The 25,590-nt window shown below is 38.9% G+C and overlaps 2 protein-coding genes across 5 annotated transcripts; one reads left to right on the top strand and one right to left on the bottom strand.

The window, feature by feature from the left end:
* Positions 1-110: 110 nt before the first annotated feature.
* Positions 111-4,728, top strand: nucb2a (nucleobindin 2a). Of its 2 annotated transcripts, XM_043244078.1 has the most exons (14): positions 111-278; positions 813-947; positions 1,007-1,012; positions 1,139-1,246; positions 1,333-1,465; positions 1,637-1,740; positions 2,146-2,331; positions 2,416-2,506; positions 2,601-2,659; positions 2,728-2,820; positions 2,909-2,998; positions 3,140-3,310; positions 3,416-3,476; positions 4,008-4,728. In XM_043244078.1, exons 2-14 carry the CDS (start codon positions 813-815, stop codon positions 4,253-4,255), a joined length of 1,485 nt encoding a protein of 494 aa, XP_043100013.1. In that variant the 5' UTR covers positions 111-278; the 3' UTR covers positions 4,256-4,728. The 2 variants fall into 2 exon arrangements, with proteins under 2 accessions (XP_043100013.1, XP_043100012.1); XM_043244077.1 differs by lacking the exon at positions 1,007-1,012 and having other exon boundaries at positions 112-278; positions 813-952.
* On the bottom strand, positions 4,605-16,754 carry caprin1a (cell cycle associated protein 1a). Of its 3 annotated transcripts, none has more exons than XM_043244074.1 (19): positions 16,597-16,754; positions 15,766-15,897; positions 15,186-15,248; positions 14,997-15,083; positions 14,537-14,775; positions 14,363-14,445; positions 13,292-13,447; positions 13,158-13,207; positions 12,604-12,687; positions 12,337-12,516; positions 12,171-12,261; positions 11,329-11,381; positions 11,137-11,247; positions 10,922-11,050; positions 10,073-10,226; positions 8,090-8,290; positions 7,892-7,998; positions 7,724-7,784; positions 4,605-5,960 (listed from the first exon to the last, which is right to left on the bottom strand). In XM_043244074.1, the coding sequence occupies exons 2-19, from the start codon at positions 15,895-15,897 to the stop codon at positions 5,896-5,898; spliced, it is 2,046 nt and encodes a 681-aa protein (XP_043100009.1). In that variant the 5' UTR covers positions 16,597-16,754; the 3' UTR covers positions 4,605-5,895. The 3 variants fall into 3 exon arrangements, with proteins under 3 accessions (XP_043100009.1, XP_043100010.1, XP_043100011.1); XM_043244075.1 differs by having other exon boundaries at positions 16,475-16,748; XM_043244076.1 differs by lacking the exon at positions 10,922-11,050.
* Between the last annotated feature and the right edge of the window lie 8,836 nt (positions 16,755-25,590).

The raw sequence follows: 25,590 nt of genomic DNA, 5'->3' as shown, positions 1-25,590 counted from the left end.
TCTGGGCCCCCAGGCGCCCTCTTCCGGAAGCCTTATGTATGTGTCTTAGGAAAGAACATCACGAAACCCCAATGAGTAAGTCTAGCGCTGTGCTTGATCTACGTGGACGAGCTCTCTGTCTCCTCCTGCTGCTCTGCTCCGTTAGCTGGCTAGCTGCTCCGAATTCGTTTCTGTAAGTCACCATCATCAGTCCAAGATAGCGGACAGTCAGGAAGCCAGCGGTAATGAAAGGAAGCAGAAAACACCCGAGATAGCTCGATAGAAATCAATCTGACACCGTAAGTGCCATTATTTAATTGCGAATTGCCTTAACCCAAATACAGCATCCACTATTCAACTTTTCAATAATAAAATGTCCAGCGAGTTTCGCTCTAATGTCTGGCATAGACTGCACTGTCAAATGAAAGCTAACGAAATTAGCCTCTACGTACCGAGATCAGACCTCTTTTCGCAACACATTTCTGTAATGCAACATAGCTTGCCAAAACCACGTATATTTTGAGCGTCGCTTTAATACAGCGACCCGCTAACTGCCTGCTAATGTCGTTCATCCTTAGTAACGGGTTTATTGGAGAGCTGATCTGCCAATCATTGGCCGTGTCTAAAGCCCTACTGAGCTGCCTACCTAGACCCCTGTTCGAATTGTGATGCCGAAAACATTTCAATCTAAATCTTCAGCTTCGCATGCGATTGCCAAATATGGTAGTCTGCTGACTAGGGTTTGCGACATAACCAGAAAGTATCGCTATCTAATATGATAGAGCCGTCATCTGCGTCTAATGTTTCTTATATACGTGTGCTGATTTTTCCAGATGTCCTATTTAAAGGGGCTCCTCACCAGCTGCCTTGTGTTAGCCAGTGTGATGTCCTGGGCCAAGGCAGTGCCAATAAGCATAGATAAAACTAAGGTGAAGCTCCCAGAGGAAACAGTCAAAGAGCCTCCCAGAGTGTGGTAAGATATATTTGATGAGCTAATTACATAACAAGCTTTGGATGCAAGTTTTAGCAAGTAGTCTTGGAGTGTGAGGAAGCGTACACGTTCGTGCTTATTTCGGTCACAATTCTGAAAGCATTTACTTCTTTTGGAGAAAAAAAAAAGCACACCATTGTATCCAATACGTATCATTCATATTTGTAGGACACCGGACTGCATTATGACCGTTATCTCAGGGAAGTTATCGATTTCCTTGAAAAAGATCAACATTTTAGAGATAAGCTTCATAACACAGACATGGAAGATATAAAGGTAAGAAACAACAAGGCTTAATTTCTGTTGTGTTGTACGATACAAAGGTCGCACAGAGCTAATCTGTTTGTCCCTGCTGATTTCAGCAAGGGAAGTTGGCTAAAGAGCTTGACTTTGTCAGCCACCATGTGAGAACCAAGCTGGACGAACTTAAAAGGCAAGAGGTCAGCCGTCTGAGAACCCTGATCAAAGCCAAGCAAGATATTGAAGGAGGGAATGGTAAGAAAGGCTGTAAAAATAGTTACAGTTTTTGTGTACAGTTACATAGTTAAAGTGCTTGTGGTATTTCTCCTATGCAGGTGTAACTGCATATTAATAAACTGAGCAGACCATAAAAACCAAATGGCTCTTCAGAACGTTCTCTGAACAGTTCTCTCTCATGTTTATCAGATATTGCAGTAGATCACCAGGCATTACTCAAACAGTTTGAATATCTGAACCACATGAACCCACACACATTTGAAGTTGAGGATCTGGACAGACTCATCAAATCGGTACGTCATTACTCAAACTGTTGCCCAGCTTCTATAATATTTAATTCAATTCTGTAGCTGTCACTTTAAATGCTTAAATGTTTCCTTTAGGTAAACCTTAAGTTCAAGAATGAAGCTGCCAAATATATTTAGCATTTAGAGTATACTTCTTATTGCATAATACTCTGTTGACACTAATAATTGTCTGTGCTGGTTGAAAATATGAACTAGGTCCTACAAATACATGCAAGGATTTCTGCAATCTTCTATATGCAATAAGAACATCATGTAATTACTTCGTTTTAAATCCAAGATCCAAGAAACATCTCATGGCTATTTTGGTTCTTTTCGCATTCATAAGATAACTAAAGATGAAAACATGTCAAGCAAATACATTTCAGTCATACTTGTAATCTTGCGATATAGGCTACAAAAGATCTGGAGAACTACGACAAGGAACGGCATGAAGAATTTAAAAGGTACGAGATGATGAAAGAGCACGAGAGACGGGAACACCTGAAGACACTTGATGAGGAGGGCCGGAAGAAAGAAGAGGAGCACTATGAGGAGATGAAGAAGAAACACGCTGACCACCCTAAAGTCAATCACCCTGTAAGTCAGCACGTATTAACCTATCTTGACGTTTGTGATTTAATTGAGAATATGCTCATGTTTTTTGGATGTTCTGTTATGTAGGGTAGCAAGGATCAACTCAAAGAAGTGTGGGAAGAGGCTGATGGACTGGACCCTGAAGATTTTGACCCCAAAACATTCTTCAACCTGCATGGTAAAATATGAGAGCTTGAGAGCTTAGATGAGTCCTGGATGTGAGAATGCTAAAATGACATACTTAATATTGCTTCATATTTTTCGTATTGCAGACACAAACGGAGATGGATTCTTTGATGAACAAGAGCTGGAAGCCCTGTTCACGAAAGAGGTATGCAGCATAAACATGTAGTAATTGTGGTTATAACATGCTCTGATTCTTTGATTCTCTGATTTAAGTTGGAGAAGATCTATGATCCAACTAATGAAGAAGACGACATGGTTGAAATGGAGGAGGAGAGGCTCCGAATGAGAGAACATGTCATGAACGAGGTTAAATGATTATATTAATAGGTCAGATCTCTGTATGACTTGATTGACAAATCATTTTTCTAAATCTGTAGTCTTCTGGCTTTTACAGGTTGACTCTAATAAAGACAGACTGGTGTCCTTAGATGAGTTTCTGGTTGCCACAAGAAAAAAAGAGTTTCTTGAACCAGACAGCTGGGAAGTGAGTACGGTCACATGCTTAACAGATATTTAGACCGTTGCTTAATACCCACTAATTCGTGCTTTCATGTTGGATGATTGCCTAGTAGCTCGGTCTTTAATTAATAAGGAACAACTTAATAATTATCTTGGATGACCCCAGACTCTAGAACAGAACCAGGCATATACCGAAGAAGAGATGAGAGAGTTTGAAGAGCAGTTGGCCAGGCAGGAGGAAGACTTAAATCTGAAAGCAGCTGACCTTCAGAAGCAGAGAGAGGATCTGGAGCGGCAGCAGGAGCAGCTCAATGCTCAGAAAATAGAACTGCAGCAGGTGACTGAACTGACTTATCTCATACCTGCTCACTGAATTCAAAACAAAACAAAACAAGAAGAGTCGTTTAAAATGAGTAAATGTTCTGTGCATCTTCCTTATCAGGCTGTGGAGCATATGGAGCGGTTAAAAACGCAGAAGGTTCCACCTCCATCTGAGATGCAATGTAAGTAATACTTTCACTTCAGACATATAGCCAGATACATGTGAAGGTTACATAGGCTGGCTATTCTTCCACTGGGTTTTAAACGTGTAATGCACTGACATGTTATTGTAGGTTTACAGTATTGTGAAGACGGTTAAAGAAACATTATATCAGTTATATGTATACAGTGGTTTAACATGGTTTCCAATGTCATGGCTGCATGTCGTTAAAGCACAAAACACTTTAAACAAATAAATCAATGATATTAAAAACAGACACACCATTATTCCAAAATATGCTTGAATTTTAAATTTTAACATTTAAATTGAAAACTAAACATGTATTTTAGCAGTGACATTTCTGACGATACATTTTTAACCTTTAAACATTACATTTCAATCTAACATGCTTAATGTAAAACGTTTAAATGTAACTCATTGTCAATGTAACATTCTTGGCAAATGCACTAGAGATTTAGACATTGAATTCAAGTGTAACTTGTTATTTATTTGAGCAATTATACAAAACACTATCTTTAATCTTTTATAACAGTGGAAGGCAATGCTGTCCCTGAGTCTCTAGGACATGACCAGCCCCCTGTGCCCCCTGAGCACCAGCCTCAGCCCCCAGGACACCAAGATATCACTCTAGAACAACACCATGACGTACCCTTAAATCAGCAGGATCTAGGACAGGAACACCAAAATATACCCCAAGAAAACCAGCCACTGCCTCCAGGACACAACAGTCCACCCCATGATTCTCCACAGATGCCCCTTGACCACAACAACGTGCCATAGAACGGTCATATGGAGTTTCCTGCGTGATCGTGTGGAAAACTGATCCAGCACCAGAGACTTCAACAAACAGTACCTCCTGCCCAGTCAATGATTACCTGCGTTTTGTGTGCTGCAGTTTTAACTAGTTTGAAATTGGCTGGTTTTGTAAGCATAATACATTTAATGCAGACTTTGCAGTTTGATATAAGTGAGTTTGATTTCTTTTTGTTATTGAAAATATCTTTTTCATATGTTGTGGATATTTTATTTTCCAGCACAGTGGATTGGATGTGTGTACGCTTTCGTTTTGCACATATATTTTTCTGAAATTTTAATGGCCATGAAAAGCTACTTTAAACCTAGTTGTGTGGTATCAGAATATTGTTGAATTGTACTGGAAGTTTTTAATTGATTAGGGCTACTCTGGAGTTTAAATGTTGCTTACAGTGGGAACTTTGAGAGTAAGGTCAATAAAAAAAAAATCTATTTGAAAACATTTTCTTTTGTGAACAGCTAACATGACATGCAATTACTTATGGTAAATAAATAGTGCAAGATCAGGACAAATTAAGCCTGGTGAGGAAAGGGAATATGCAATTTCTGGAGAATTTAAAAACACAAATGTGAAGCATTTACCAGTATGTATTTTTACAAATCCGTTTACATTATTTCTGTTCAATTAGTATATTTAGTTGAATCAATTAGTATAAAGTTGAATTGTTTAAATGAGCATTTTTACATTGTTATTATTTATGGTATTGTACTATAATGGTGTTAATTTTTTTTAAAAGTTGTAAAATTGTATATAACTTTACACCAAAAAATGGAAATAATGCTATTCAACACACTTAACTGCTTACAACGTCTGCCCATATTATTGAAACTTGTCTCCTGAGCGTGACTTGTTCTGAAAACTCGCTTCGCAGGTTTCCTGTTACATATTTAACCCGTCAAAAATAATTTTTGATCATGATATCAATCAAGCTCATAAAAGTGTAATATGACTTCAAAGAAAATTCTTTCTGCTCATTTCATATTATCGCTCTTATGGGTATAAATAACTTTTAAAGTGTCTTGTCCTTCAAAAATCATTTATTAGTTAGCATCAATTCTAATCAACATTGATTGGAAGAAATACAATGAAGCAGTCATTCAGCCACATACAGTACAATGCATTTCCTGTAAACCATTTGGCTGAGCCAAAAAAAAAAAAATCACGTTACAATACAGTACGTACAAGTAAATTTTTCACATTCACTTAACAGTTCGTTTGGCCAAAAACTAAGTGCCTTTGGTATACGGTGTACTTCACATTCATAATCTAGCGGCTGTTGCCAGCTACTAAGTCGTCATTCCACCAAGCTCAATTAAAATCCAGACACCCATAATCAAAGGCACGTGTTCTGTCTCAAATGGGTAAAGGCTGTGCGATAGCATATGATTGAGAGAAAGCTTTGAGAGCTCTGAGCAATTACAGTGCTGGGAGTGCTATAGTCTCATTGATACTGTATTTTTCCCAAAACCATTGGTTGTGTCCTTACTTGCTAAGATGCGGTCATCTAACTACATGGTCTGGAGTTGCACGGCTCGTGTTTGAGAGTCCAAACGGATGGAGAAGATAAAAGGGTGGAACAGGGCTGATAATGGCTAAAGGACTGGGTTTAGCTGGTCTGTTGGGCAGCCATGGGACCCATTCCTCTGCTGGACCGATACGATCCCCCTCGTCCTGAAACCCAAATACATCAGAAAATCAATGTGGAGTTAAATAGTCTAGTCGCATTCAATGATGTTTTAGGGCCAATTACAATGAGCACTTTCCACGCTTTTCAAACGGCATTCTGTTCATACAACACCTATTAAATATATACATTATGTATCTTATACCACAAGTATTAAAAGCAAACCAATAAACTCCAAAACCACAACAACTGATATACATCAAAACTCTATATATCATTTAAATACTCTCACAGCTGGACTGTAGTGCAAAGGTCAGGCTGTTCTAAACTAGAAAAAAAAAAAAGTAAAAGCAAAATTATATTATAGAGATGAAAAGCACTGCAAATTTAATAAATGCAAACCATCTTAAGCAGCAATTAGAGCAAATGTCAGGAGCAACAAATATTCTCAACAGGATTCTCTGAAATAGTTACATGACAGCGAATATTTGTTTTATTCTTTTAGCTTCCCTAAAATTATGCACAATCCAACAAATAGCTGTCACACAAGATTATTAAAGAGCTATATTTTGAGGCAAACTATGCTATATTTGGCAGTATAATTTGCCATGGCAATTTGCCACAATCACCCTCATCATTCCAAACCCATATTTCTTCTTCCGATCAAGGAAATATTTTTCCAGGATTTTATTGTACATCATTTTTATACAGTGAAAGTGTATGGACCCTGTATCAGAACTGACCGAACAAATGACTTATATTTAGCTTTTAAAGTAAACAATGTATTTCTGTCATGATCACAACTGACAATTGTACACAAAGAAGTGGCAATATGGTAATAAATACAGGTTTGGAACAACAGAACATTTTTAATAAACAATTCTTTGGCTTTACAGAAGCAGAAAAAGCAGTGCATTGGGTATGGACTGATTTGGAGCATCATAGATCACGGAGGCAACCTTATGGCCATTTTGTTGCATTAGTGATTTGCACCCAATTAAAACAAAACTCTTAATCTTGTTGGAAAGCAGGATATAGTACATGACGCAAGAGGCAGAAAAGCAAACAGCAGAGTTGCAGAAAAAACCGACCGATAAGCGGACCAATCACCTGCCTCCCCTTAAGAAGACTACAGTCAACCTTCAACCTTCAACACTTTAATAGACAAAGGGTCACAGGACAGGTGAGAGGATTTGAGCATGGAGAGCAAAAAGAAAGCAGCGGCAGACAAGCAGGTAATGCAACACATCTTTATTGAAACATTCTCTCAAGGAGTGACATGAGCATACAAAGGGCAGGACAGCTGAAAAAAAACTCTTCAAATGAAATGGGGTGAACAAAAAAACAAAACAAAAACAAACAATTAATGCCTTCAGTACCCTATACACAGGCAAGAACCAAGTATGGGAAGGAGGGGGGGCAGGCCAGCAAAATATCAAAAACACTCCTATGGTTTGAAACCGACAGTGGCAGTTATCTTTTTGCATTTCATTTTATAAAAAAAATAAATTAATGAAAATCTTTCAAGTTTACAGGAATATCTATGTTTTAAACATGACCTGGCTGAAAAATCACAACACTGACAGTTTCAGCTCTCCGTTGTGCCTCTGTAAAACACATTAGTATATTAAAACTATCAAAGCGGGCTTACTTGAATTAATAAGCCGAAAATAACAAAAACAAAACAAAACCACTGATAGGAGTAAAAATATGGGCTGGGGGAAACATTCTCAATAACTGAATGTTCAAAGTGGCCAAAAAGAAACAAGTCTTCCCAAAAAATTTTAGGATCGCATCGCTTGAGCATTACCTCGAGAGCAACCTCGAGGTCCCTGGGTGGTTCCTCGCTTGAAGCTTTGCTGATATCCATCCTGACAAGAAAACACACAGGACATTAAAACATACTCTATTAAGGTAACGCATGTGTGACTTCTCAATTCTCCACAAATGCGGATTGTTTTTGTTTCTCTGAAGTTACCCGTTGGTAGGTGTTGTTGGAATAATCTCGTGGAGTGTTGAACTGAGTTTGACCGTATCCGGTGTTTGGAGTGTTGGGGAATGGAGCGCGATACCCATCGTATCCGCCTAAACATTACACATACAAAAGTTTGTGATACTTCACACTGGTCACGTTCAGATTTTACATTAGATTTCAGACTACCCTGTCTTGTCTCACCTCTAAATCCATTTGATGGTCCACGGTAACCGTTCAAAGCCCCTCTGGGATTTCTGGGTCCAGCTCGTGGCATTGCTCTGTTGCTGTAAAAGGACTGTCCCGGCCGCCCAAACCCTGTGCCCTGCCCCGAGGGCTGCTGAGATGCAGTCTGGTGTCCCCCTGCTGACGGAATACCTTGGTCTTGAGAATGGAAAGCGCCAACTACAAAAAAACAAAACAAAACACAATTTTACGAACCAATCCGTAATACAACCCCTGGCAAAAAGTATGGAATCACCAGTCTTGGACAAGCCCTCATTCAGACATTTCATTCTGTAGAACAAACTCAGATCACAAACATGAAACAATCATGAAGTCATTCCAAAGTGCAACTTCTTGGCATTCAGAAACACTAAAAGAAATGAAGCAAAAACATTGTGATAGTCAACAAATGATACTTGTATAGAGCAAGCACAGGGAAAAAAATATGGAATCATTCAATTCTGAGGAAAAAAATATGGACTCATTAAATTCTGAGGAAAAAATAAGGATTCATTCAGTCAATTTCCTTTCCTTAATTGTGCACCTATCTCAGATTAGATCTGCTCGTTAGTCTGCAGTTAAAAGCATTGCAGTTATCACACCTTGGAGGGCTGCTAGACCAAGTGGATTGGCAAGAGTCATGGCTCCAACAAGTGAGATGTCTCTTGAAACCAAAGGATTGTCAAACTTCTTGAAGAAGGTAACTCTTCACGCATGGTTGCCAAAGATGTGGGCTGTTCACAGTCAGCTGTATCTAAGATATGGACCAAGTACAAACAGCATGGGAAGGTTCTTAAAGCCAAGCATACTGGTAGACCAACGAAGACATCCAAGCGTCAAGACAGAAAACTGAAGGACATATGTCTTGAAAACCAAAAATGCACAACAAAACAAATGAACAATAAATGGGAGGAAGCTGGAGTCAATGTATGTGACCGACCTGTGAGAAATCGCCTAAAGAAAAAGCTAAAAGAAAACCATCACTGACACCTAAACAGAAAAGAACAAGACTGCGATGGGCTAAGGAGAAGCAATCATGGACTGTGGATGACTGGATGAAGGTTATCTTCAGTGATGAGTCACGAATCTGCATTGGACAAGGTGATGATGCTGGAACTTTTGTTTGGTGCCGTTCCAGTGAGATTTACAAGGAAGACTGCCTAAAGAAAACATCCAAATTTCCACAGTCCTTGATGATATGGGGCTGCATGTCAGGCAAAGGCACTGGGGAGATGCTGTGGTTACCTCTTCAATAAATGCACAAGTTTACATTGACATTTTGGACAGTTTTCTTATCCCTTCAATAGAAAAGATGTTTGGGGATGATGAAATTATTTTCCAAGATGACAATGCATCGTGCCATAGAGCAAAAACTGTGAAAGCATTCCTTGGAGAAAGACGCATCCAGTCAATGTCATGGCCTGCAAATAGTCCAGATCTCAACCCAATTGAAAATCTGTGGTGGAAATTGAAAAAAATGGTCCACGGCAAGGCTCCGACCTGCAAAGCTGATCTGGCAGCTGCAATCAAAGAGAGTTGGCACCAGATTGATGAAGAATACTGAGACTGCAAGCTGTTATAAAAGCCAGAGGTGGTGCAACTAAATACTAGTGATATGATTTGACTGGTTTTTGTTTGTCTGTTTTTCATGATTCCATATTTTTTTCCTCAGAATTGAATGATTCCATATTTTTTTCCCTGTGCTTGCTCTATACAAGTATCATTTGTTGACTATCACAATGTTTTTGCTTCATTTCTTTTAGTGTTTCTGAATGTCAAGAAGTTGCACTTTGGAATGACTTCATGATTGTTTCATGTTTGTGATCTGAGTTTGTTCTACAGAATGAAATGTCTGAATGAGGGCTCGTCCAAGACTGGTGATTCCATACTTTTTGCCAGGGGTTGTAGTAGTTTACACTTAAAAGCAATAAAATGGCACAAAAGTAGCAACAATTCTCTTACCTGACTGAAGGGCTTCTTGAGGCATTTCCTGCTGCTCAGCTGGAAGGGTGCCTTGTGCGCTGAAGCCTTGACCGTAGCTACTCTGATACTGGCTGGAAATCTTCTGAGAATCCATCTCACTGGTTGGAGGAACTGGAGCGTTCATATTGAATACCTGATGGAGGAGAGAATACATGTAAGCATATCCAAAACTAGCATGTGGCTTGTTGGAAGATCACCTTTATTTGGACGCATTATGCCAAATCAGCCACTAAGGCTGTTTTCATGGCACAAACTGGATTTAATAAATTAGCTAAAACAAGCGATTAGACATTTAAAAGGAGATAAGGACAAACAAATAGAACTTACACCAAGATATAAATACACATTGCTTTGGTGAACTAACTGATGCTTTACTAAACATCCTTTAGAAAACATTTTAGGCATGTTCTCTGACTGACAGTAACTGCTCATCCATAAATTATATACAACAGACTTGAACGTGAAAAACTCAAAAGGTTCATAACCTTTTAAAACAAAACAAGCCTGTTAAGGGCCATTCACACAGAATGCATCCTTGCATGTAAAAACGCTAGATGCGGGGCAGTGGAAAGAAAAATTGTTATTAATTGTTACCGCTTGCTTGTGAGACACTGCAAAAGGTGCAAGATGGGAGCAGAACATTTAAATGTGTCCGTGTAACACTTAGAAAACATAGAAAACAAACTGAAAAAACACAATGCAATACAAAAATGTGTTCTTCGTGAATGGCCCCTTACACAGCATGAAAAACAAAACAGAAGCTGAATGGAGAGACAAACTCTGAGGGGGTGAGTTTGGAGAGGGTGGGGTAGACAGGTTGAGGCCTACCGCTTGCATGGACTGGAATGGAGCTGCGTTAACGTTGATGCCACTGTGAAGGGGTTTGGAGACAGGCTGAAACACCTGGGGCTGAGAGGAAGGGGTGGGGGTCTGCTCAGAAGACAGGGGCATGGAGACCTAGGGTGCATATCCTACATCACTCACATATCTAAGCCATAGTGTACACACAGCATCTGCCAAACCACTGCGGTGTGCGCCGTTACCTGCAGCGGGTCAATGGAGTCCGTCTGTGGCCGCGGTTCAGAGCTATGAGGGGGTTGATAGAGAGGGGGTGTGGAGGAGTAGGCCTCTTTTGGAGCCGAGACCATGGGGACCTGAAAGGCCAAACAAGAGTTTTAGGACAGCCATTTTAGACAGAAACCACTTGAAAGCATGTTTCTGTTGATTGAACTTACTTGTGTGGGTTCAGGCTGCACAGAAAGAGCACTGTGTTGGGGTAGTCGAGATTCTGTATGAGCCAAAAAAAAAAAAAAAAATGACAAGAGCAACATTGAAGCGTAGCATTTTAGGATATTACTGTAGTAGTACACATACAGACAAAAGCATTTACCAATTTTAAAACCATGGGATACAACAGACATGAAGACATGGGTCATGTTCTTTTTCAGTACTCTGTTTTGGTGCTAAGTTTCTACTATAGTAGAATGCAACATCCAGTAGATGACGTTTACTTGCTCTCATTGACTATCACAGGTATCACGTCACAGGCAGCAGGATATCAATATCAGATTGTACTTTAAATTCAGATTGCACTAAATCAAGTTACATCAACCTAACTGTAAGTACAAGCTTTTCCATAACTTAATTACAGAATATTACACAGGTATAAGCACCTTAAAATAAAGTGTATCAAGACTGCACTTAAAGATTAAGTAGCTATGTAAGATAAGAATTCTTTATTTGACATTGCATCGTTATGCCAACGCTACAAACAATAATAACAGCAATGCAGATGTTGTCTTAAAACAGGAAAACATATTGCCGTTGAGCTAGATTATTATGGATTTCGTTTTATGAAGCATCTGTGGCTTTATTCTGTGCTGCTGTCTCCGCTGCTTTCGAAACTCAAAGAGGTGTGTATACTAGCAGTAAATTGTCTTTTTCTGCTTGCCTTGCAGTTCGCAACAGCACAAGCTTGTTTCTGCGTATTTTCTACAAAAATGACTGACGAGTTGCGTTTTACGTTAAGTAAGAATTCCTGCTTTTTAGAGCAAACTATTAAAATCTGTATACCAACCTGGTGGACAGACCATCTGCGCAGGTTTCATGGGCTGGGCCGACACAATAGCAGGATCTAGAGGCGGTCCTTCAAACTCCAGCATGGAGTCCTATGTGACATTAAAGGTGAGTTAGAAAAGACCTCTGCAACCCTTAAAGTGCAATGAAAGATAAAATGAATTTACCTGCATGAAGTTAAAGGTACCCTGCATTTGAGCCATGAGATCTTGGACTGCCTGCTTTCGGACCACGGGATCTGTTGCAGGGGGAGGGAGGACGGCGTTCAGTGTGTGTGGCTCTGAGCTGACCAGAGCCGGGCTCATGGTTGCAGGTGGCTGCTGTGGTTGCTGGAGGGCAGTAACTGCCTAAAAAAAAGCAATGTTCACAGTGTAACTACCATTTAGTCAAAGGTTAACAACAATTCTGGTCCTTTTTTGACAGGTCTACTACACCTGAGAACTTGTGTTCCACTCTGCTCCTTGTTCTTTGTCACTGCTGCTGTAAGAAGCTTCTGGAATGAACTGTCTGTTTACAAACTATAAAGGAAAAAGAAGTACGGGTCATTAGGAACATGACTAAAGTTGTGAAGTTTTGTTTTTCACATAAAGCACTCATAAAACAAGGTTTTTCCCACTGCACTTAACATCGGTCTAAACTCCATTGTTAATACTGCATGTAGAGGAAAGTATCACACTTGTAATTCAGAATTATATTCATTTACTTTTATTACGTTATAACCATAAAAAGAATCCCTCCCGTTTTTGCTAAACTTGTGCTAGCACGTTTCAGCTAAATGCTTAGCAGCACGCACTAGCATTCTCAGCCCTGTCAAAATAAAAGTTCGGAATCATTTGGCCAAACAGAAAAAAAGTTTGTAATGTAATGTGTGTTAAATGAAAAGCAGCAATATGACCCAGGATTCCATTCACATGGGATTTACAATGACCCAGTATGGATTATCTCAAGGATAAAAAGCCCTTGAAAATGTGGCAATATCAATTCACACCTCTGTTGCTTCAACCTCAATAGTTTCTGTGTATTCTTGAGTGGTTCCCTCTGTGAAAAGACAAGAACATCAATGTGAGCCGTCAGCCGTGTGAGGAAGCATTTCTTCGCTCTGAAATTTTGCTTTGTTTTTACCTGGCTCAGTGGGGCGTTCCTCGCTCTCTGAAGACTCTGCTGCTGCTGCTGCTGCTGCCCCAATCTCCTCTTCACACACTCCATTCTGATGTGTTTGAGCACGATCAAAGTATCCACTTAGCAGCATCTTGTCTAAGCTTTCCTTAAGGGCTTTGTCTGTGTTCAAAACACAAAAAACAGGTTAACATAAGGAGTTAAAGTTTTGCAAGGTTTGCTCGCAGCTGTTAACTACACCATTTGGGCTCAAAAGGCATTTTTCTTCACTGCATGTAACTTCAATGTAGCCCACAAATACTGAAAAAATATCAGCAAACAAGGTCTCATCTGCTGAGTCTGCACAATCTGATACTATCATGATTCCCACCCTCTCTGCAGGGAAATGCAGGCAGGCCCTGTCCATCATTAAAACCTCCAGCAGAGAGGCTTTGTGCAGACCACTGGCTGCCTGCCCAGCTGCTGACGTGGGTCACAAGTCAGCACGAAGCATTGCTGACCCTCACGGGGCTGAGACAGAGCACAGCTTTCAAAAGCCATGGCAAGTGCCACCATTCATAGAGAGGCCAAGATAGGGATGGCCCAATTGGTATTCAAACTCACTGGAGAGCAAATATTGGATTGATTATACAAGGATAGCTCAAAACCATTCTGACATTTGTAAACACAATTTTAAAAAAACCTGATAAAAATGGAATCTTTTTAACTTTCATGAAACAACCTCAAACTTACTCTTGCGTTACCAAAAATCAGATTCACTGAAGCTATGACTAGCTCAAGAGGCCAAGATCACAACCGACTCCCTCACAGAACTGTAAAACATTTTTGGATTAAAAAGTCCCACATTCCTAAAATGTACTTCACTCAATTGCCAATTGACCCTGTCAGATCTATTTTTCTTCAATAATAAAAATCGAATAGATTTTTCATAAATATTAATTGTTCTTTAATAAATAAATGGCACTCTTAAAAAATCCATACATTAAAAGAGACATATTTTTACCAATAATTAATTCCTACATGTGTATATATATATAGGAGCAATTGTATGGCTAAATACAATCCAACATTGCTTACATGTGGTTCCAGCCACAGCTTTATCTCTTCCTTCCAAAAGCTCCCACAAATGCACGGATGCTTCCTCAAACTGCTCGGCCAACCTGTAATCAAAACTCATTTTGGTAAAGATATTACAACATGCTAAATTTACTAACCCAGATTAAAAGAACAGGATAAATGAACAGTCCTCACCTTACGCTAGAGTCTCGCTCGGGCCCAATTAGCTTGTAGAACTCGTCTAGGCCCGTTAGCTCCGACTCCGTGAGTACGGGGGCGTCCCCACTGGACTGAGTCAGGTCCTGCCTCACGCTTTCCTCCCCCAACTGCTCCAGCAGGTACTGCACCTCCAGTACTGCTTTCAGTCGCTTGCGCTCCACCTCCTCCCTCTTCATCTGCTCCCGTCTTGCCGCCTTTTTCACTGTTTTCTGAACCTACGAGAACAACAATCAAAACATTTTTAGATAAACCAAAGCAAGGTGCTGTCCCACAGCATTTATGCTTTGTGTGGACAAAAATATTGCATTGCATCAACGGTTTTAGGCTAGGTAGTAGGAGTTAAAGTGAACGTGGATGCTGAAATGAAACTGAGGCTGGGCGCCAAGTACAAAACGGGGTCATGTTAGGTAAACTTCAATCAGAAACACACACATACCTCCACATTTAAAGCCAGGAAGCTCTTCTGCAACTCACGGGCAAAGTCCAAGTTGTGAGCCACCTCCGGAGCTTTAGATAAAGCCTCCTACACATATGAAAAAGAAGAATACGTATTTAAGAAATTAAGGAACAGCTGCTGATATATGTGAGCACAAAGGACTAGAATTAAATAGAATATTGCACATACCAGCTGATCCTGGTTGAGACGTTCTCCTTTGTCCTTCCTTGTCTGGTAATCATCCAGCTTGCTCTTGTTAATGGTGAGGAGTGCAATGCAGATTAAAACGCAAATTCAACATAACTCATCAGATGCAAGCATCTTTATGTCAAGTTGTCAATTTACACTATATTACTGGTTGAGGCTCATGGTAAACTAAAACACCACTCATGTATTATTTTTAGAAGCATTCGTTAACTGCATTAATTAATGCATTATACTTAATAATAACAGAAATAACAGAAACCCAGATTGCAGTCTTACAGAAAACCCCCCCAAAATGACAAAATTTGGAAATTCAACAGACACAAATGACATTCAATGTACATTAAATCAATCATGATTTGCTGTTATCACCAAAATATTGACAGGTTTTTATGCTAATCTGCATTATATTACTGGATTGTGTACTGGCAAAAGTATTAGTGAAGCATTGGAGAAATCTAAACACAAATTACTTTAGAATTACATGATAAACTGTGCTCAATATTCCCAGTACTGGTATATTAAGTAAATAGGGTCAAGCTTGATTTCAACGATTTCAAGTTACCTTTTTCTTGTCCATGTTGCGAACCTTCTTGTCAATTACACCAAGTACTTGCTTGAGGGCTTCAGATGGCGCAGAGGCCAAATCCGGACTGGAGGAGTGAACAGCATTGACGCCAGTGGTCACTGATGGCATCTGTAAAGATAAAGTCAAAGAATGTGTGTTATTTTGCTCAGATGGTAATAACAGTTAAGATTTGCTAAATTATAACCTTCATAATGCAATCATATTCAATCTAAGATATTTTAATGATATACCATCTACACAGGTCAAAAAGAATAAGATTTAGCTTTTCTAAAAATAGTCAAAATCTAAACCTGCTTTTATGGTCCAGAGAGCAAACAAAGGTCTATCAGTTAGGAATACCCAGAAACCCCCCCATCTGATTAGGATGAACCTGAATTTTCCCAATCCATCGGTTCTGATTTAACCGGACTGACACTCATCCACAGTACATCAGAAAGAGAAAGACATTTTTGCAGCATTTTTGGTGTAATTCCGCGTAATCTTAAAAATCTTTTAAGTCCAGCAGACTAAAATCTTTCTTCTTGGCCGGATGGTCAGACTGCTGGCCAGCAGTACATCCCTTGAGCTCTATTAGCAGCACGCAACACGCAACGCAGCATACAACAGAACAAATGAGCAATCAGCTATCACATAACACACAGACGTAAACGTAAAAACCAAAAAAAGCGCTGTTAGGTAATCGTACTTTAATCGCGTGCTAGTGGATTCTCTAAGTTAGCGGACTGCGAGCGTTAGCCGCTAGCTTCAGCTGGTCATCGCTTTCATGGATGCAGAACACTGACAATCCTTATGATGGTAGCGTCTTACCTTTACTTTCAATATTTTGAAAGATATATTTGTATAATACAGTTGGATTTCAGTGTTTTAGATGTTATTTTCTGTAAGTACAACAGACGCTCCCCGGCAACTCCAGCAGCTCCGCGAGTTTCGTCTTAACAATGCAGAAGCGCTGAAGGACCCTTATAGGTGTCTCTGTGTGTGCCTGAACTCATCTCCAAAAGCAGGTACAATTTAGAAATAGGTTTATAAAGAAGTTGACTTTTTGTTCAAATATTACACACACGCGCGCGCGCGCGCACGCACGCGCACACACATATGTATATGTATTTTAACAATATATAATGTATAATGTCTATATATATATATATATATATATATATATATATATATATATATATATATATATATATATATATATATATATGAATTTAGAATACCCAATAAATATCTTTTTTAGGCAGGTGTGAAAAATGCTGTAAACAAAGAATGCTTTCAAAAAATGAAGTGTTAAACATTTATTAAAAGAACAAAATGCAAGGAATTAACAAAAGAGAAATCTAAATCAAATCAGTATTTTGTGTGACCACCCTTTGTCAAGAGCAGCAATTCTTCTAAGTACAGTTTTTGAAGGAAATCGGTTGGTAGGTTGTGCCAAACATCTTGGAGAACTAACCATAGATCTCACATCCTTCTGTCTCCCAGACACACTCAATGATGTTGAGATCAGGGCTCTGTAGGGGACATGCCATCACTTCCATTACTTCCAACTCAATTTGCAGAAATGCAGCCCCAAACGTTCAAGGAACCTCCACCATGATTCACTGTTTCCTGCAGACACACATTATTGTACCGCTCTCCAACTCTTCTGCAAACAAACTGCCTTGTGCTACAGCCAAATATTTCACATTTTGACCAGAGCTTTTTCTGCACCCCAGTTCCTATGTTTTCGTGCATACTTCAGTTGCTTGGCCTTGTTCCCACATCGGAGATATGGCTTTTTGGCTGCAATTCTTCCATGAAGACCACTTCTGGACAGACTTCTCCAGACAGTAGATGGGTGTACCAAAATCCCACTGGTTTCTGCCAGTTCTGAGCTGATGGCACTGCTGGACATCTTCCGATATCAAAGGATAATAAGCTTGATGTGTCTTTCATCTGCTCCACTAAGTTCTTTGGCCAACCACTGCGTCTACAATCCTCAACGTTGCCAGTTTCTTTGTGCTTCTTTAAAAGAGCTTGAACAGCACATCTTGAAACCCAGTCTGCTTTGAAATCTTTGACTGGGAGAGACCTTGTTGGACCTTGTTGGAGAGACCAGAGTTTGACTGTTTCTCACCCAGTTTTAAGCCTCCTACACAGCTGTTTCTATTTCAGTTCATGACTGGGTTTCAACCTGCGTGTGACATTGATGATCAGCAGCACTTATTTGGTAAAATTGGTTGATTATACACCTCACTTTGTGCAAGTTTTCGATTTTTCTTTCTTTTTGCTCACTTTGCGTTTTGTAATTGTAAATTGTAATTGTAAATTGACAAAAAAAAGCATTCTGAAAGTATTCACCTGCCTAAAACCTTTGCACAGTACTGTGTATATATATATATATATATATATATATATATATATATATATATATATATATACTGTATACACACACACACACACACAATAAAAAAATACAATACATAGGCTATATTTACTATTGTTGTTGCTTGTGTGTGCAGCTGGTATTTATCACGTTAGAATTAAAAAAAAAAAAAAAAAAAAAAAACCGTAAAGGGTTTTCTTTCAGTCATTTCAATGTTAAAGCATTGCAAAACTAAAGTAAACAATGAAATAAAAATGGTTTAAAATCATAACATGCATCAGTTGTATAATAATTTAGAAAATGTCAAATTATAAGTATTAAGTTAATATACAATAAATGTCTAAACATATTTCACCTCAAAAGTTTGGCAGTGCTACAAAAAAAAAACAAAAAAAACTGTGTTATTAGGTTTCCTCCACTAGAGGCCAGACACAGACTGGAGCTGTGCAGTGATTCAAGCAAAAGCTCTGTGAACATTTCTCATCGATTTTACAAGCTTCTGTGACAAATAACCAATTTGGTGTGTAAGCCAAAGTAAAACACTTTCCACCACGGCAATATCCTTCACACAGACACTAATATTTGATATATATTATCATCAGTTTAATGTCTAAGGATAACACAAAACATGTATTATTATGATATCTGTTCACAGATGATGTAATTCAGTGGCTTGAAATATTAGATATCTTCTATAAAAATCATGTCTTGCTTTATGTGCAGGGATACTCTCTTTCCTGATTCGGTATGTCTGATGGCCACAAGCTTAAGTTGCCCCGCCATTTAGTGTGCTATAGTCTCGCCGCAAAGTGGGGTGGTAAGACAACCCTTTCGTCTAAGGAATAAGGAATTTATTTGCACTGACGGGAAAGGGGACTTTTTTTAGCGAGACTGTAAAAAATGACAACCAAGAGTGATGTAGCCACCCACAAACATGCAAGGCTGCACACATGCATGTGTCTCTCATGTATGGCCTCCTGAAATGAATCTTTTATGTGGATGTCTGTGTTCTCTGAATAATTATCTTTGCTTTATCGGTCAAAATCCCCGATCAGCCCCAATATTTGCACAGCTACGTCAGGCTGTGCTTGTGTCTTGCCTAAATATCTGGGTCTGGCACCATCAAGATTAATGATGCTTTATTGAAGCGCTAGTAAGCTTCTTTCACTGTCCCACATGTCTCCCAAAAGCTTTTCAAAAGAGTTCGTTTCTGCATCTTTAATACAAGAGTTCTTTTCTTAAAAATGAACCCCACTGACTAATCTCTAGATATCATATTTTCCATGGCAAATTATGAATTGACACTGTGAGAGAACTATACCGTCCCACTAATGTAATGTCTATAATGCTATATAAATCACTCTATAGAGCTCAAAGCTCAAAGATGATCCCGTCAGGGGATTTGAACAGCTCTGTGTCTCTTCCATGATTCGGTAATTTATGTTTTTGTTATTCTTCGGTATGGTCTGGTTTTGGCTCGCCATTTCTTACAGTCTCATCTCTGAAGAAGACTGCATGAGATATAAAAAGCTGTGTGTGGGATTTACTGTCGTTATTGACATCAGCACATTATTTATGGTTCGATCATGCACATAGAATTTGTAGACAAACTCGATTGCAATTCTGGCACATTGCAGCTAGGCATATATTTTTAGTGATTTAGGGAAATAGTGTGAGTGGTGAAGAAAACTGTCTCTATTAGGAATTACATAAGTTTTAACTTGTGACAGACATGAAGAGCTAATATAGAACCAAAACATGTATAAGTTATTTATATTTTATATGGCATTTTCACAAATTTTTATTATTTTGCAGGTGATAACATTCTAAGACAGGGGTGTTCGGTTTTGGTGTTCTTTTTTATGGTGGATAGAGAGACAAATAATTAATAGAATAAACATTTGTATTATTATAATTATTGATATACTGCCATTTAAAATTATGGGGTCATGACTGCTTTCAACATTCATAATAATAAAAATGTGCCAGATAAGTGAAATGATTTCTGAACGATCACGCGATAAGACTGGACAAACCGAGTAACAAATTAAGCTTCACAAGCCTGAATATTTTGCTGACTTGAATAATTTTTTGTATTATTTATATTTAATTTTCACAGACATTAATCTGAGATCAAACTGTGATTGGTGTACTACAGTGATAAAAGAGTGTCACTACGGTCCATAGACACCAAAAAAAGAAGGATCATCTTCATTAGCCCTCCTTCATTCATTTAGCTATCTCATTCTCACTAATACTAGCCGACGGGAGAGATATGCAGACTGGAAGATAATTGCGTCCATGGTTGCCGTCGCCGCCATGTTATTTCATTTGTGTGTGAGGTCCCAGAGAGCATTTAAATCTGTCGTAGTCAGGAGTGGAAGAGATGGCAGCAAAAGACACAAACAAATGGTAAGCGTTTGGATTGTGAAAAGATCCCAACCACATCAAAGAGCTCGATTACTGGTCTCTCTGCACAGTTGATGAGCCCAGAAAAAAGTAAAGTGAAAGCTGGGGTGAAAAAAGAAAAGAGAAACGCAAAGTCATTGAGGCCACTCCTAGCAAGCGTCTTGGAAGCAAGACTCGATGATGGCCCACAAATCTCCAGGCAGAGTAGTGACATATGGAGCTACAAACAGACTGACGCTGATCCTGAGCCAGGAGCAGCATCTCAGATGCGGAGAGTTATGACGGCAATCAGCACTGTGTCCAAAAATGTTTGCTTCATGCTTCACATGGGAGACGAGAGACAGAGAATGACAGAGACATCGTAGCAAGTTCAAAAATTCCGAGTTTGTTCAGAAAATCATAAACCAGTTCTCTGTTTTGATTACAGTGAAGATTTTCAGTGTTGCCTACAATTGTGTCCACCTGTTAAAATACTGTCCTTGAAAAAACTGGCCTCAAACCTGAACACAAATGCACAAGCCAAACATGGATTTGCTTGAATACAATAATCACTGGAGTTCATCAGACTAATATGCTGCCATGTGAGAGCTGTTTTCATCTTAGCAACCTGAATGTAAACAGAGAAGAAACCTCTAATAAACTGCATGAGAATGTCTGGATTCAATGCCCGTTCCATTCACCCGAAATCCCCTTAATCATATCAAAGTAGTACCAGTCCCATTACAGCATCCATGCGCGTGTATATACTGAAGACGTCAAGTCGCACACCTAGGCGTCAGGCAGAATGGTAAAATAATCTTGAACAGATTAAACAGTAGATGGCGCTAATCTCTCAAAAGACACAAATTATGTAGGATTACTGCAGGGTAAAGATTGCTATCGTCATAAAAAGAAAATAAATGTTAAAACATACATATTGTATGAATGAACTGTTACTGGCACATACAAGATACTGTACATCGACCAGTGCTTCTTAACTGGGGCCCTCAAAGGGACCTACAAACTTTAAAATCAGGTAAAACAACAAAAAATAGAGATAATTCACTGAATTATGAATTAGTTCTGCAATTATTTGAATATCGATGTGGACACTAGAGGTTCTTCTAGTGAAAAAAAGGCTAAGAACCACTGCATTATATTTTTACATTTAATAAACATTTAATAAAGACTTTCATGCCAAATACATTTTTTGGTATTCAAGATATTATATCAGTGTGTTCCTTGATAATGAAACCTGCGACCTCTGTGTTGCTAACACCAACTGTACTACCAGCAGAGATAAGAGGAAAAAATAAACAGGTCAGGGAAAGAGGATTTTGCTTAACGCTGACTAACAGAAACGTTGTAATGATGAGAAGCAGATAACAGAACACAACCTGTCTGTCACGACCCAGAAAACAGTAAGAACTTCCTGCATATCAGTCAAATCTATACACATCAGAATGGCTGTGATTCGGCTTCAGGTAAAGACAGCTGTGCCGATATCTCAGGAAATCAACACATTATGAAAGTAAGTGCATTTATAGTACAAAATAAAAAGTTGCTGATATGTATTTACCCTGCCAATAAAATCATTTCTAAACTAAATCAAACCATGATCAATCATTCCCAAGCATTGTTTCCAATGGATGAGTGTCAGATTTGCTTAATTTGAATTGGTTGAGTAAACAATTCAATGACCCACTCGAAATTATGTTTTATGACATACTCAAAAATGATCATAAACCACCTTCTGGTGTAACAATGTAATATGTTCTGTATTTCCACTAAAACCTCAAGCTTTCATTATTCTTCCATAATAAACTGCAGTAGAAGCAATCCCTTTTTGTCTATAATGTGTAATAATATTGTATATTCTATATATTTCAAATATAGTGAACATAGAATGTTATAGATTATACTAAAACAAATCCCAATGAGTTTCTGAAGCTTCAAGGTTTTAAAAATGGGATTGTATTAATATTTCAGTGTCTTGCTGTTTGACACTTCTCATTTAGATATAAATATGTGCTTAGTTTTCTCGCAAATTTCATACACTGCACTACCCGAAACTGCAGTGGCCGCTGAGGTAAAATGTAAAAGCTGCTTCATATGAACGCTAAAAAAATTCTTAGTCAATAACTAAACATCTGAACTAAACAAGAGATCCAGCTTCTCATATTATAACACATATATGCTCTGCCCCACTCAGCGAACACTCTGTGAACACTGGCTGTCATTTAGGCTATAGTTCAGTGGCTTGAGCTTCAGGAGATCCATTCCTTTTGACACCTCGGCAGAACTGTGACCGTCTGCTCGCAGTCTGAGGAAGAGGAGGGAGTTGACTGCGCCGTCCAGGGCCAAGCTCTTCTCTTCAGATGTGGGCCGCTGAGTAATGGCCATACATCCTTCAGCACTCCTCTGCCTGCACAGTCTGCCCGTATTAAAGACATGCAGTGGATTTATTGGTTGAAAAACCACAGGGGCCCCACAAACACTTCGGCTGAAGCCTTGCTCCCGCTGCACTGCAGACCAGCGCTGGAATTCACCAGATGCCCCTCTGATTCTGCTCTCTCTTCTTCATCCGTTCTCTCAGCGTCCATCCATGCCTCACTCTCCTTTTCCATCTTTCCTCTCAGTCTGTCCACTTCACCCCCATTGACCTGCCATCCATCTGGACCTGTCCTCTTATCTGTTTGCATTACTGGCAGCGTAGCGCGAATGGTTTTAATACATATCTATGTTCTCATATTCTTTTATTATATTTATCTCTTTGTGTTTTCTTTAATCTGCTGTGGTTTGTTCTTTCCTCATAATCCACCAATTCAAGCTTTCAATAAAATTTAGACCTCAAGAAATTGCTTGGTGTCAGTCCAGGACTACAATATCATGCCTTTTAGTCGGTTAAAGACAAAGTGATCTGAGAGCATTTCATAGAAAAAATGTTGTAGTGAAGAATGAATGAATAGTTTTGCAGTTGATGATGAGCACACTATGCATTTAAAGCTGAAAGACTTGAATACAAACAAAAAAGGTTTAAGTTTAGTTTCCGCTCATTTAGAGTGTTATTACGTTACATTACAAGAAGATATTACACTATATTTTTGTTGATTATGGAAAAGGGGTAACACTTTATTTTATGGTCACACCTATTAGTTGCTTATTAGCATGCATTTTACTAGAATATTAGCCATTTATTAATGCTAATTAAGCATGACCTTATTCTACATTCCTAATTTTGCAGAATACCTAAATTAACAACTACCTTACTAATTATTAATAAGCAGCAAATTAGGAATTTATTGAGGGAAAAGTTGTAGTTCATAGTTAACAAGTGCTACCTATATATAAGTGTTAATGAAAAAGATTACTTTTGTCCTTTTGTTAAAAGATGAACAATGACAGAGAATAATAAGGAAAAGAGCATTTGAACCTGAAACATTTTTCTTGACACATTTATAATGTTACAAAACAATTTTTTTTACTTTCATTCTGGCAGAGAATCTTGAAAAATATATCTATTTTCACAAAAAAAGGCCACAGCTGTTTTGAACTGTGATAAATCAGTATTAGCATGATTTCTGAAGGATCATGTGACAAAAGAAATGGCTACAGAATATGTATCTTTCTCATCACAGAGATACATTCCAATAGAAATATATTAAAACAGAAATTGATTCTTTTGCATTTAAACAATATTTCACACTATTACTGTTTTTACGGTAATAAAAACATAAGACATTGTACTGCCTTTAAACTCTCCTTTAAAGATAGTGTATGATTTTTTTATTTATACTTCAGCCAATCCAAACTCTGCCCAGACAGTGCATTATTGAGTCTGTGGGTGTCCAGATGTCACTGCATCCAGCTGTGGGGGTCACGACCACTAATAATTATGGACATTCATCAGGGTGCATATCCGTCCATGCGCAGGTGGAAACAAGCTCATGGTCAGCTAGCTTTTTTTTGTTAATGTTCCACTTTTTGGTTCTTTATTTACTTGCCCTTTCTCTTTCTGTGTGAGGATGTTTACCCATATGGGAGAGAGGAGCTGTATTTGGTGCCAAGATTGAAATCAAAGAGAGAAATATTCTTTTCCCCAGGAGGGACCAGAAAGAGAGACAGAACGGCAAACGAGACGGAGAGAGAGGGAGAATGAAGGCGCTCTGACTAGACGTCTGCTCGCCAGCTGCAATGAATGCAGATCTGCTCTTCAACACTTCTCAGGGGTCTTCCAACACCTCAACAATCCGGTCAGCTCTCTGTCCCTGGTGGTCCTGTTTGTCACCAGTGTAGACTTACATGCATGCTGACTGCACGATTTCAATCAGCCATTTTCCATTTGCTATTTAATGAAAGGTCTTCGCTCGCAGCTATGATTCACAACATGTGTCATGTAAACTTCAGTGACACTTTATTTCCTTGTAGTGCACACATGGTGAGATAACAGCCTGGGAGAGGATAAAACTTAAATAACAAAGGCATTTCACTCTTAATAGAAGCACCTATTTTATTAGAGATGGCTAGATTTCTTTGTTACTGTGGAAAATGTTGTTGAAGACTTGGAGCGCCATTTGGGACTTTTAATGTGCATGGACTCCAGGCTTAAATGAAAGTACTACAGTGCTTTAAAGGCGATCATCACCGTAAGGTTGTTAAGACACTCAAAGTTTGCCAGATGAGCTGAGAGTGGTTTTAGTCCCCCACGTGCCCTGCACTTTTCATCCGTGGCTCGACCGCATACTTTCCACTGGCAGTAAAAGTGGAGCAACTGACATTATAGAAAGGGAACACTTCATTGCGGGCGCATGGTGAAAACCTTGATCTCAGACTAGGGTCACACTGGCCCACCTGTACATTAAGAATCTGTCACATTAAAACATTGTGAACATCTCACACGCTATATCGTGAACTGCATAACAGACCACTTGCTACATATCATACATATATATAAGCATTTGTCTAGCTCTGTGGTAATCTACATTGATACCTTTTTCGTCTAGAAATGAGATGAAAATGTCCATTCAAAACTGTGTAATAGATATATA

Source organism: Puntigrus tetrazona, chromosome 7 (genome assembly GCF_018831695.1).
Source record: "Puntigrus tetrazona isolate hp1 chromosome 7, ASM1883169v1, whole genome shotgun sequence".
In the NCBI taxonomy this organism is placed as follows: Eukaryota; Metazoa; Chordata; class Actinopteri; order Cypriniformes; family Cyprinidae; genus Puntigrus; species Puntigrus tetrazona.
Note: the sequence above shows the minus strand (reverse complement) of the source record. Positions and strands in the feature narration are given on the sequence as shown.